This window comes from Thamnophis elegans, chromosome Z, assembly GCF_009769535.1.
Source record: "Thamnophis elegans isolate rThaEle1 chromosome Z, rThaEle1.pri, whole genome shotgun sequence".
In the NCBI taxonomy this organism is placed as follows: Eukaryota; Metazoa; Chordata; class Lepidosauria; order Squamata; family Colubridae; genus Thamnophis; species Thamnophis elegans.
In genome coordinates this window covers 134,550,478-134,564,857 of record NC_045558.1, presented here as the reverse complement: position 1 = coordinate 134,564,857, position 14,380 = coordinate 134,550,478, and the positions used below count along the sequence as shown (strand labels likewise).

General features: G+C 42.3%; 1 protein-coding gene and 1 pseudogene across 1 annotated transcript; one reads left to right on the top strand and one right to left on the bottom strand.

Moving 5' to 3' along the window:
• Positions 1-31: 31 nt before the first annotated feature.
• Positions 32-856, top strand: LOC116521878 (annotated as a pseudogene).
• Positions 857-4,373: 3,517 nt separating this feature from the next.
• Positions 4,374-5,366, bottom strand: LOC116521877 (olfactory receptor 6J1-like). The gene has a single exon (XM_032236525.1). It carries the CDS (start codon positions 5,364-5,366, stop codon positions 4,374-4,376), a length of 993 nt encoding a protein of 330 aa, XP_032092416.1.
• Positions 5,367-14,380: the final 9,014 nt, after the last annotated feature.

The following is a 14,380-nucleotide window of genomic DNA, read 5'->3' as shown; positions in this document are numbered from 1 at the left end:
ACTGATGAGCCTCACGTTAGCCACATGAAACATGTTGATTATTATCATCACACTGCTGAATGCTCAACTCTATACCCCAATGTATTTCTTCCTCCGACATGTGACATTGGCAACATAGGATCTCCAACTACAGTAATTCCCAAAGCACTGGTCAACATAGCCACTAGGAGTAAGAGCATCTCTGTTACTGGTTGTTTCACACAGTTATTTCTTAATTTTGCCTTTGGCACCACTGAGTTCCTCTTGGTGACCATAATGTCTGTTGATCGATACATAGCCATCTGTAACCCTCTTCACTACCCAACCATCATGAATACCCAAATCTGCTCATTGTTGGTCATTTGTTGCTGGGCTGGGGGAATATCACTAATTCTAGCTCCATCCATTCCTTTATTTCTAATGCCGTTTTGTGGCCCTAACGTCATGAATCATTTCTTTTGTGATAATGGACCCTTAATGAAACTAGCCCGTTCCAACAGCCGCTTCATAGGAATCATTTATTTTGTGGTTGTCGTATTCGCCCTGCTTGGGACCTTAAGTGTCAACATTGTCTCTTACATCAAAATCATTTCCACCATTCTGCGCATCCCATCGGCGACAGGGAGGAAGAAGACCTTCTCCACTTGTGCTTCTCACATGTTGGTGGTCACCATCGCTTACACTACTTGTATTTTCCTGTACATGAAGCCAAAAAGACACCAACGAATTCATCTTCAACAAAATGATGACTCTTCTGAGTACTGTTGTGATTCCTTATCTGGTCCCCATCATATTCTGTTTGAGGAACAAACAGGTGCAGGATGCTTTAAGAGCTGAACTGAGACAATGGGTTGGGTTTTGCAAGAAATTGAGATGATTGGCTATGAATATACCTATCTACTGTCTAGTTGGTGAATCCAGAAAAGAAACTCCTGGGACATTATGTTACCAAGTGTCAGTCCTGGATACCATCTTTTTCTTTGGAGCTTCAGGGCTGCCACCTTTAGTGCCTGGGAAAATAGGAGGGGTAATTATGAGGAGCCGGTGAAGGATTAACCATAACAACATTCATTTCTCTAGGAGTCAGGTACACACAGCCTGCACCTGGATGGGAGTGGCTTGAGGTTGTCTCCAGTTGGGAAGGTGAGTTGATTGGGCCATGTGATGGACTTGTGGGTGCCATGGATGGATCTTTGACTCTCTTTTGGGTGCAGAAAACCCAGAACTCTCAGATTTGGGTTTTCCCAGATGTGCCAGTATGACATCTCTCATAAAATGACACTTTGAGGAATCAATGGCTTCAGAGTCTTCTTTTGTTGGGGGTGTTACTTGGAACCCTGACACCAAGAGAATAAATGTTACCAAATAAGCCACATTGGCACAGAAGCAGCAAAATCAGCTTTGGATTTCCTGCTCAAAAGCAAGCACACTTAATTCACACTTTCCGTATGGGCCATCCATAGTCCATTACGTTCACCAATCACTTCTGCTCATATCATTATAGGAACCTGCTGGCTACTCTGGGACATCTGCTGGGTGTGTTCTTGAAATGGAAGCAATGTCTCATGGGAACCAAGTGATTATTGGAAGCCATTACTCCCACCCTTGTTTCTATTCCACCCCACTCCCTTTCATTGACAGACTTCAAGCGAAGCATAACATAGGTGAAAGTGTGTGTCAGTCTTGACAATAGCACTGAAAAAGAGGGATGCACTATGTGATGGTCCATCTCTCTCAAATTACCTTTGTGCAGGCCGTCAGGTCAGGAGAAGGTATGTTGTGGCACCCATTTCCCAGGAAATTACATTTGGCAAGTCCCAGGAGGCGGGTCTTCTTTGCCATGGTGTCCATCTTATGGGAGCCTTTGCTCCATCACTCTACACAGTACACATGTTTTTCAACACGTTAACGTTACCAGGCATTCGTCCCCAAGGATCGGAAAGACTTTGCGTTGGCTTCCTTACTATGATTAACATCATCCTGTTCTGACCTAGGCTTCCCCAGCAGCATGAAGCCGAGTCCTCATCCCAATAAACCTCTTTTATTTAATTTACCATGAATTCCTCTCCAGCAAAGTCTCTCCTCTCCCACAGTCTTTCAAGGTAGTTCACAAATTGCCGACCTTTATCACCGAGCAGATGTCCCAGAGTAGTGACTTATGACCGTTTTTCACCCTTAGGACTATTGCAGCATCCCCATAGTCACATGATCAGATGCTTGGCAAAGGGTTCATATTTATGATGGTTGCTGGGGTCATGTGATCCCTTTTGCGACCTTCTGACAAGCAAAGGCAATGGGGAAGACAGATTCACTTAGCAACCTTGTTATTCACTTAATATCTGCAGTGATTCACTTAACACTATGGCAGGGAAGGTCGTAAAAGAGGCAAAGCTCACTTAACAAATGTCTCACTTTACCCGTTGTTTCTCTGAAATAGCAATAGCGCTTAGACTTATATACTGCTGACAGAGCTTTACAGCTCTCTCTAAGTGGTTTACAGAGTCAGCTTATTGCCCCCTCCAACAATTTGGGTCCTCATATTATTGTGAGTTTCATGTGTAGCATGGTGTGAGAAGCCGTCCTGCACTAAAGAACATAGAAGGCAGAGATTATTGATGATTGATTTAGCTCACTGACTTTTTCTAACAAAAGTTGGCTTATCCTGTTTTTAAGGGGAAAAAAACAACATTTCAATATATTTACAGTTCCAAAACTTGACGTTCCATTCTCCTAACAGTGGGATATCATGACATGGACAATATTGGTAGACTTCGGACAGGGGTGTCAAACTCGATTTCATTGTGGGGCACATCAGGATTGTGTTTGACTTGGGGTGTGTGGTCAGGATGGGTGTGGCCAGCTTATTCATGTTGGTGGTGGCCCAGGTCCTCTGCCATCAAAAATGGTCTCCCGAGCTCCGTTTTTGTCTGTGATGGCCTCCTGCAGCCCTCGGCCAGTGAAAATGGAGCTGAAGGAGGGTACATGTGGCCCTCCTGAGCTCCATTTTTGCTGGCAGAAGTACCATGGGCTGGTCCTTCACTGTTTACAGGAGGGCCCTGCAGGCCATCTTTAAGCTGGATCTGGCCCACAGGCCTTGTAGGGTGAAAAATGGTCGTAAGTCACTATTTCCTGTGCTGTTGTAATTTTGGTCCCTAAATGAACTGTTGTAAGTCAAGGACTATCTGTATTCACTTGAGTTTTTTTTTTTTTTAAATCATCTTCTTTTAATGACCTCATTAATCCTTGTGGGGTGGAGTCTGGGCAACTGAATGGGCAGCTGAATGGAGCTGTGTGCTTACTGACCGGATGCCTTTCATGTCCCCAATACAGAGTTTTTTCCCCCAGCAGATATGGTTTATGGTTTGGTTTGGTTGGTTTATTCAATTTATATGCTGCCCTTCTCCCAAGGACTCAGGGCGGCGTACAACATAAAAGAAAACACATATTACAGAAATTGAAAGGGACATTAAATAAAGTATCCCAAAAAAAACCCAATTGATATTTACAATAAAAATTTAAGAATTAAATTAAAATTAACAACCAAATCAATCCTATATTTTATTCTATTCAGGCCAGGCCGACATGCTAGAAAAGCCAACTTTTTAGGGCACGTCGGAAGGACCAGAGGTCGGGGATTATGCGAAGCTCTGAGGGCAGCTCATTCCAGAGGGAAGGTGCTCCCACAGAGAAGGCTCTCCCCCTGAGGGTTGCTAGCCAACAGTGTCTGGCTGACGGCACCTTGAGGAGGCCACTCTGTGGGATCGCACTGGACGGTGGGAGGCTACTGGTGGCAGTAGGTGGTCTCACAGGTATCCTGGGCCTAAGCCATGGAACGCTTTAAAGGTCACAATTAGTACCTTGAATTGCACCTGGAAGACAACCAACAACCAGTGCAGGCCACCTAAAAGGGGTGTAACATGGGAGCACCTAGGTACCCCCATGATCACCCGTGCAGCTGCATTCTGGACCAGTTGAAGCCTCCAGGTGTTCTTCAAGGGCAGCCTCATGTAGAGAGCGTTATAGTAGTCCAGGCGAGAAAGGATGAGGCCATGAGTGACTGTGCACAGAGCATCCCGATACAGAAAGGGGTGCAACTGATATATTCTCATTTTGCATTGTTTTAAAGAAAAACATCTAGATAATATGTAATGTTGCAATCACAGAAAGTATGAGGATACTATGGGAAGAAATAATAAAACTTGAAATGGCAAAAGCCTATTAAATAAACACAAAATCATCGTCTCAACCTCGTTTGACTATTTTAATGACATTAGCATTTAAATAGAATACAATGTAGAAGGGTTGGTTTTCCTTCCCAGGCTCATTTCTAGGAATGTTCTGGAACACGGCTTCCATATTCAGACTGGGGGGGTGGGGGAGAGAGAGAGACTCTTTTAAATTCTGCCATTCCCTACAAACCTGACCAGAATGATGAAGAATTTCTCCGCCTTCTGAACCGTGAAGGTTTGGGCCTGATCAAACAGCTTTTGCAGGATTGTTTTCACCAGATTGTTCCTCAGGGTGTAGACAAAAGGACTCAGGAATGGGTTGAGGATGCTACTGAGTAATGCCGGGATTTTGCGAGCCCCCAAAGTCGACGGCTTAGGTGGGATCACGTACAGTAAGATGGAGACACTTGAAGCCATCAGGAACAAAGTGAGATGAGACACGCACGTGTTGAAGGCCTTCTTCCTCCCGGAATCCGTGGGTATAACCAAAATAGCAGAGGTAATGTAAATGTAAGAGACCAGGGTCAGGTTCAACGAACAAAGAATAACAACGGAGGACAACACAAAGAGGACGATTTGTACTGAGCTGGTATCTGTACAAGATAACTCCAGCAGAGGTTCACTGTCACAGAAGAAGTGATCGATGACATTGGAGCGGCAGTAGGAGAACCTGGTGACCATGATGGTTGGATAGAGGACAAAGGCAAAGCCAGCCAGCCAACAAGCCACCACCATTTTGATGCAAAAACAGCCGTTCATGATGACCGGATAATGTAATGGGTTACAGATGGCCACATAGCGATCATAGGACATCAACGTCAAGAGAAAGTATTCCACTGTGCCCAGGAAGAAGTAGAAATAGGATTGGGCCATGCAGCCAACAAAGGAGATGGTCTTGATCCCAGAGAGGAGATTCCTCAACAAATTGGGAGCAGTTACAGTCGAAAAGAAAAGGTCTAGGACAGACAGGTTGCCGAGAAAGAAATACATTGGCGTATGGAGAGAACTATCGGAAATAGTAATGAACAGAATAGTCAAGTTACCAAATATTGTCGATGTATACACCACCATCAGTACTGTTGCCAAGAATATCTCTGCTTTTCTCCCAGTCCGAAAGCCCAAGAGGATGAATTCTTCATAACTGGTGTAGTTCCCCATTTCTAATCTCACAAAGACAAGAAGAAGAAGGGTTGACTGCCAAAAAATGAGACTTTCGCTTCCCCAAAAAACATGCATGCCTCTCCTGGTTTGACACTTCAAGTGCGTCTTACTTTCTTGCCCCATCCCTCTTGTTAATTGCCACCTGTGGTGCCACGATGGTCCTAGAAAAAAGCTGTGCTCTCCGAAACTGCCAAACCTTCATCTCCCAAACTTGTAATCAAAATATCTTTTGGGAGTCCAGAAGACGCCTAATCGTGTGGTATGACTCAACTCCTCAAGCCTCAGCAGTTTCGTTCACTGAAGAAATTAACTTGCCTGGACCCAGGAATTGTGGCTTGTTAAACCCAGACCTGAGTGTCCCCTGGAAACCCAGCCCCAGAATTATTGTGAGTGAGCCTTGCTTTTCTCTTCTCGCCGCTGCACATCTATAAAAACTGCACATTTGTTCTTGCAGGTAAAGATAAAGTTTCCTCTTGCATATATGTGCTAGTCATTCCTGATTCTACAGGGTGGTGCTCATCTCCATTTCAAAGCCAAAGAGCCAGCACTGTCCGAAGATGTCTCCGTCATCATGTGGCCAGCATGACTAAACACCAAAGGCGCACAGAATGCTGTTACCTTCCCACCAAATGGGGTCCCTATTTTTCTTGCATTTTTACGTGCTTTCGAACTGCTAGGCTGGCAGAAGCTGGGACAAGTAACAGGAGCTCACTCCATTATGCAGCGCTAGGGATCCGAACCACCGAACTGCCGACCTTTTTGATTGACAAGCTCAATTCCTTAGCCACTGAGCCACCACGTCCCTTCTTGCTAGTAGATTTGTATTCTAAGAGTGCTATGGTAATTTTTGGATTAAAAAAACCCATTATTTATGCTTCTTTCTCTTTCAAATGATAAAATAAAATCCTGCGGCAGAGCTAACAGGCAACCTTGTAGTCAACTAAAGCTTTACTTAAAATGGTTACATTTAGGGTTACTGACATCAGGGTTTAAGTTAAAATCTATGTCTTTCAGTTGGAATTAAATGTGATGAAAAATAAACTAGTTCCCACTTTTTATATTGCCCTAAAATAAAATTGAAACGTAAAAAGTTTCATATTTTAGCCTTTAAAAGACCTCCTCCCTTCCTTCCTTCTGTTTCCCTCCTTCCCTCTCTCCTTCCTTCCTCCCTTCCTCCCTTGCTTTCCTATTTCCCTTCTTCCATCCTTTCTTCATTCTTACAGCTATATGCCCCAAGCATCTCTGCACAGACTTGCAGCATTTCCCATATAGACATGAAACCATTCTATTCAAGCCTTCCTTCCTTCCTTCCTTCCTTCCTTCCTTCCCTCCTTCCTTCCTATAGCTATATATTCCCAGCAATTCTTGCAGCATTTCCCATATGTTTACAAAACCAGAAAACCTTTCTATTCAAGCCTTCCATCTATCCTTCCATCTATCCTTCCCTCATTCCCTCCTTTCCTTCCTTCCTTTCTTCCTATAGTTATATATGCCCAGCAATTCTTGCAGCATTTCCCATATGTTTACAGAACCAGAAAACCATTCTATTCAAGCCTTCCATCTATCTTTCCCTCATTCCCTCCCTCCTTTCCTTCCTTCCTTCCTTTCTTTCTTCCTTCCCACACATCATAACCATGTCACTTTACTGCAGCTATGACTTATATTGTATGTCCTTCAGAGAGTGATATTAAAATCAGCAGATAGCGTTCCTTGGAAAAAAGACAATGAGAGAGTAGAAGAGCATATTAGTGCTTGATATGCTTAATATAAGAAGGGGAAAAGAAAATTCAAATCAACCCCATACACTAAGCATCATGGACCAGTTCTAGCTATAGTACAAGTAAAAATGCAATGGTTCACAGGAACACAGATGCTGTGATGAGAGGGTGTATTTAAGGAAATATGTAGCTATCACCTTCCTTAACCAAAGAATATTCACACTCATAGGGTCTCCCTCACCAATTCTCTGTACCAAGAAGATATGGTGGACATGTGCAAGAAGAGGAAGGAATGTTGATATCCATGCACAAATTCTGAAGACATTAACGCAATCGAACGAGTCCAGAGATATTTCACGAGAAGATTCCTCCACTCCTCTGCTTGCAACAGAATTCCTTATGCCACCAGACTTGAAATCTGGAGCTTTGACAACTTAGAACTACACTTGATTGCAGAAAATACAACTTCAGCAACAGAGTGGCCAAGGCCTGGAACGCACTACCTGACTCTGTGGTTTCTTCCCCAAACCCCCAAAACTTTAACCTAATACTGTCTAACAGTCAACCTCACCCCATTCCTAAGAGGTATTTAAGCGGCGTGCATAAGTGCACCAGCGTGCCTATCATCCCTGTCCTAATATTCCCTTGTATTTGTATCCATTTCATGTATTCAAAATCATGTTTATACTTATCTGTTATCTAATTCATGCTTGACGAAATAAAATAAAATACAAATAAAAACGTCCCCTCCATATTTGAGGGAAGAGAAAGCCCTGCCATAATCTTTTGATGCTTACTAACCTTTAACAGCTTAAAATTCTGGCTTTACGTCTTCATGGTGATCTGCTGTACTGCAGAATGTGCTCAGAAGAAGAAAGAGACGCTATCACACAATCATGTACAATTCAAGGAATGTTTTGTTCCTTGCTCTGAGCCACCATTATGAAGTGGGATTCATGAACATCTATCAAACTGGGGGACTGTTGTGAAAAGCAAAATATGGAACACGAACATCATTTGAAGCTGCAAAAAAAAAAAAAAAAAAAAATCCAAGCACATTCACTTTGTCAGCTTCTGATACTCTTCTGTGGTGACAAGATCTTCTTTCTCCTCTTCAAATGGTAACCTGGTGTTTATTTTCTTTATTCCTTCATCACTACGGTTTCTGGGAAGTATAAACTATTAGTTTCTCATCACCTTCTCAAATCATCTGGCAATGAAAATACAGCCTGAAGAGTCAGAATGATGTTATTAAAAGCCAGTTCTCTGTGATACTTTATGATGCTACACATGTTTGGTAGCATAGATTCTGTACATGCATTGTAGTTTCTGCTTGTAATTTGTCTGGCTCATCAGGTTTTTTTTTCTTGTAACTGTGTTTTTAAGAAGCAAAAGCAACAGAATGCATGGCTCCCATTCAGATATAGATAAATAGGATTGTATGTGTGAAAATTATTTGAAATAGAGAAAAATAGGAAACAGAGGTGTGAGAGCTCAAGCTATTAAAATAGAGATGGATGGAGAGAGAGAGAGAGAGAGAGAGAGAGAGGGAGAGAGAGAGAGAGAATAGATATCTGCAGATCTCTTGTTTTAAAAATTAGATGATGATGTGATGATAAGAGAGGGGGAGAAAGAGAGGGAGAGATAGCTAACTAGCAAGAAAGATAGGTAAATTGATGATAATAGATAGATAGATAGATAGATAGATAGATAGATAGATAGAGAGAGATAGATAGATAGATAGATAGATAGATAGATAGATAGATAGATAGATAGATAGATAGATAGATAGATAGATATCTGCAGATCTGGTTTTTTAAAAATTAGATGATGATGTGATGATGAGAAAGGGGGAGAAAGAGGGAGAGATAGCTAACTAGCTAGAAAGATAGGTAGATTGATGATAATAGATAGATAGATAGACAGACAGACATAGATAGATGATAGATAGATAGATAGATAGATAGATAGATAGATAGATAGATAGATAGATAGATAGATAGATAGATAGATAGATAGATATCTGCAGATCTGGTTTTTTAAAAATTGGATGATGATGTGATGATGAGAAAGGGGGAGAAAGAGAGGGAGAGATAGCTAACTAGCTAGAAAGATAGGTAGATTGATGATAAAAGATAGATAGATAGACAGACAGACATAGATAGATGATAGATAGATAGATAGATAGATAGATAGATAGATAGATAGATAGATAGATAGATAGATAGATAGATAGATGATAGATATCTGCAGATCTGGGTTTTTTTTTAAATTAGATGATGATATGATGAGGGGGGGAGAAAGAGAGGGAGAGTTAGCTAACTAGCTAGAAAGATAGGTAGATTGATGATAAAAGATAGATAGATAGATAGATAGATAGATAGATAGATAGATAGATAGATAGATAGATAGATAGATAGAATTCTTATTTAAAATATGAAAGACTCTGTAACAACTTTTCAGTCACCATTAAAAAAAACTGCCTATATTAATTGTACAAGAAAGAAATCTTTCAGTTTCTCTCTGTCCAAATATTATTGAGAGTTTGAAAGGATAGTTTTATTTCTTTTTCAAAATCTACTTCCATGGGGGAATATAACCCATCACCTTAGGGATCCAATTAGAAGCAAAGTACCTAGAAACCAAGATGTTACTCTATTGTGCTTTCCTGAATTGAAAGTGTTGTACTCACTCCTTCCTCATAGTCCATTTATTCAAAAAAATAAATCTACTGGGTCTTAAAAGTTTTAGTAAGATACATGTCTTCCATGAAGAGTTTCCAAATTTAGCCCCAATCTCTCCAAGTGTTAAACTTCTATTTTATAACCAATTTCACTTTTAAACCCCTTTAAACAAATTTGACATCAACCCACATCTATATTCATTGCTTCCAGTCTCGAAATAGTATTACAAGGAGAAGCTTCTAAGCTGCCACACTACCATTCCTCTGTTATGCTAATGGGAAAATGGGTTGCATCAGCTTCAAACAATATACTTGGTATTTTGTCCTTCGATCCACTAGATGGGGCTAGAGAGCAACAACAGTATATAAAGATCTTATGTTAGGGCATATTTGTCCCTCCGACCACTAGAGGGGGCTAGAGAGCAACAACAGTATATAAAAGTGATATGCTAGGGGATGACACTGGTATATATTATTTTAGTAAACTTTTACTCTCATTCCATTTTCACTGACAGAGGCATCACGGGCCAGTCCTTGTATTTAGAACCTAAAAATGATCTGAGCTTAACTGCATATGCTGATGCAAGTTTTGCTACAGATGTCTCTACACACATTTTACAGTATGATTTAAAGAAACAGGTACAGCATTGTTACATGAGTTATACACTGCCAACCCAACCATTAGATTATATTCCTAACATCCACTACCGGTTCTCCAGAACTGGTCAAAACCTGCTGAATACCACCTCTGATCTGAACCACAGAGAACTTTGGCTGGGAAGAGGATTGGTTGAGCTGTAACCAATCAATTGCATCAAGCAGATTCCTAAATGCCGAAGTAGCCACTTCCCAGAATAACAGCCCATCATCCCTGGTTGCGCAATGGAGCCGAAGGAGCAAAAGTTTGGACCACACCAATTTAGATGCACTTGCCAGGTGTTTCATTTTATTCTGCCTGGTTGAGGCTGAGGTAGGGCAATCTGTTCCCCTGTTCCCTGATCTCGCCATCAGCCACATATCGGAGAGGAGCAGGGGGAGGAGGACCCCTGTGACGGTCCCTTGGAACCACGTACCATGTAGGAGGAGGTAGGTCTTCTTCGGCCACCATGGATGAAACCAGAGTTCCCATCAGGCGATGGTAGCGGTGGTTTTCTTCCCGTTCTCCTCCATCTCCAGAAATCCACAACGTCCAAGAAGATAAAGGGGGATAAGATCTCTGGGCAGCCCGACGTAGTCTTGACCCTCTCCATCCCCAGGTTGAAGGCACCTCCTTTGGAATGGGGTCCAAACCTTGGTACAGTATCTCCTTGGAGGTAAGTGGTGTCTCTTTGGACTGGAACACAAAGACAGAAGAGGAGAACCTATTTTGGAATCCAACCAGATGAATATCCCACTTGTTAATACCCTGTTTCCCTGAAAATAAGCCCTATCCTGAAAATAAGCCCTAGCGTGAGGGTCAAAACCAATGTGATGGCATCCGGGTTGGTGGGCGGAGCCTGCTACTGAGTGTGCCTTCAAAGATAAGCAAACCGCGATGGGGGAAGAGTCTACTGGGCCACGCGATTTAGATTAGCTAGAAAGCAGAAAATCCTAATATAAATCGCTGGGAAAAACAGTTCGCCCGAACCGGTAGCATTTTTTTTTAACTACCAGTTCAGGCGAACTGGTAGCATTTCACCCCTGGTTGGATCAAATGAACTGGCAGATCCTATCCAACTTCCACGTTCTCTGATTCAAATTGGAGGAGAGAAGGTTTGTGGCAGTGGTGTGTTCTGCAACTGGTATGGTGCAACGGGGCCGGGCATCCACCACATGAATGTGTGCAGTGTGCGCATGCGTGCTTACCGCCCGCGACGCTCCGTAATGCCTCCGCGATGCTCCAGCTGCTCGGCGGACCATCGTGCAGGCGATGTATGCTCCTTGCATGTGCATGGAAGCCATGAAAACCTCAAATACCGGTAAGGAGCATGGGCCCTACGGAGCACCATACCAGAATGGTACCCAGTGCTCCCTGCAGGCACCCATACGCCTGTACCAGGGCATACCAGTCGTAACCCACCATTGGTTTGTGGCTGGCTAGAAATGACCCCTGGCCAAACCTGGTGGAATCAGATTGGAGAAGACATCTCCTGGCCAGCCTCATCTAAAGCTTCGTTGAGCAGATGAATGAATAGGGGAACTTTTTCAAGTTTTCTGTTAAAGAAAAATCTTCAAGTGTGGTGTTTTTTCTCACAAGATCCAGAATGAATAAACTTCACCCCACCACAATTCTCAACATTAACCTCTGATACTCACTGCCCATTGGCCTCTCCGGAATAACTTCAGTCGTCCCGGAGCTTGAGGTCCCTTCGTCTGTTCTTCTGGTTTGAGTTCTTCATCCTCCATTGCCTCTGACTTCCTTCCAGAGGTCCAGTTCCCCATTCCAGGGGGCTAAGCGCCCCTTGAGAGGAGATGCCCTTCTCCCCACTTTTTCTCCCCTCTTTTAAGCCAGGTTGCTAGCCTCCACTGCAGCTGAGGAGATATGGTGGGATGATGCCATTGTGACCTCATGAAACTGGCCACCTGGGAGACCATGAGATCAGTAGCCTCCAATTCAACCGATTCAGAAGTTCTTCACCTGCATTGTACTGCTTCCTAGTTCACACCGTTGTTGACGGATCAGAAACCGAATCCTTCCTTCCTTCCTTCCTTCCTTTCTTTCTTCTTCCTTCATTTTTTCTCTTTCTTTCTTTTTCCTTTTCTCTTTCTGTCCTTCTTTCCTTTAATTCCCTCCATTCCTTCCTTTCTTCTTTTTCTTTCTTTCTTTCTTTCTTTCTTTCTTTCTTTCTTTCTTTCTTTCTTTCTTTCCTTCTTTCCTTCTTTCTTTTTTTACTTTTCTCTTTCTGTCCTTCCTCAACCCTCCTTCCCTTCTTCATTCCTTTATTTCTTTTTCTTTCTTTTCTCTTTCTGCCTTCCTTCTTTCTTTCTTTCTTTCTTTCTTTCTTCCTTCCTTTCTTTCTTCTTTCTTTCCTTCTTTCTTTTTTCTTTCCCTTTCTTTCTTTCCCTTCCTTCCTTCTTCCTTCATTTCTTTCTTTCTTTCCTTATATCTTTCTGTTCTTTCTTCAATCCTTTCTTTCCTCCTTCCTTCATTTCTTTCTTTTCTCTTTTGGTCCTTCCTTCTCCCCTCTTTCTTTCTTTCTTTCTTTTTTCTTTCCCTCCCTTCCTCTTATTCTGCCTGCCTGCCTTCTTTCCTTCCTTCCTTCATTTTTTCTTTCTTTTCTTCCTTTCCCTTTTTGTTCTTCATTTCTTTTTTCTTTCCTCCTTCATTTCTTTCTTTCCTTTTCTCTTTCTTTCCTTCTTTCTTCCTCCCTCCTTTTTTTCTTTCTTTCCTTCCTTCCTTCCTTCCTTTCTTTCCCTCCCTCCCTTCATGCCTTCTTTCCTTCCTTCTTCATTTCTTTCTTTCTTTCCTTTTCCTTTTTGTCCTTCCTTCCTCCCTCCCTTCCTTCTTTCTTTCTTTCTTTCTTTTTTCTTTCCTCCTTCATTTCTTTCTTTCTTTCTCTTTCTTTCCTCCCTCCCTCCCTCCCTCCCTCCCTTTCTTAACTGTTCTATAAACCCAACCCTGCAGCCAAGATACAATCTCTATTTGACTCTGAAGGACCTTTTCAACGACAACATGCAATCGTGCTTTTATGTGTTCTGAAATTAATAATATTTTGAAAGAACAGAATCCTTCCTTACTTTGTTTATAACACACTGAAGCAACAGAGATAAATGAAAATGTTGTATCTTTTTAACACGTGGCTGCGGAGTGGGGTTTCCAACATGAACCCACAATCTGGGTTTCCTTATTTGGAAACCTATTAGGGGTCGCCTCTAGATGGCAGCCAAGCCCAGGGATTTCTTTATAGAAGCAGTTACAACCAGAATTGGAATTACAATTTCTGTCCTAAACCATTAGGATCACAAGCTAAATAGGACCCAATTTTATGACCATTTTCAGGACAAATCTATGGTCATTAAGCAAGCATCACGTTATAAGTATGAATCCATTCTTCCAAAGGACAGTTTTGCTGGATTTTTTTTGGGGGGGGGGAAGAGCCAGGAATTAAGATTATGTGACTGAAGGACATTGCAGTGGCTCATGTTGGAAGAAAAATCCAGTTCAGTTCCAAGCCGGCAGAAAGATGCTAGAAATAAAAATGGAGGCTGGCTACAAGAAAAGGAGGATTTTGGTTTATTTGGAGGCCAAAAACTTCAGGGACAGCAGCATGTTTCTGGAGTGGCTGACAAAAATGGCTGAGGGAATGGATGGATTTTTATAAGGTTCTGGGGTTTGGTGATTGAGATGCTCCAGGGGGGTTGTGCAACGTAGTGAGCCTTGCGTCTTTTGCTATTCTAATCATCATCATCGTCCCTTTAATGATCCCCGATATCCCTTGCAGGGTGAAGTCTGGGCTATTGAATGAAGCTAGCAGAGTGTTTTAATGGCCAGATGCCTTTCATGTCACCAATGCGGAGTTTTGTTCAGCAGATATATTCTCATTGTGCCCCGAGAGAGAAATATCTCTCTGCCTCTACTTAGGATTGAACTCACAGTTTCCTGATTGTGAGGGAAGAACTCCACCTCTAAA

Bases quoted from the DNA above. Each gene is read 5' to 3' on its own strand.
- LOC116521877 (XM_032236525.1), bottom strand. From the start codon at position 5,366: ATGGGGAACTACACCAGTTATGAAGAATTCATCCTCTTGGGCTTTCGG.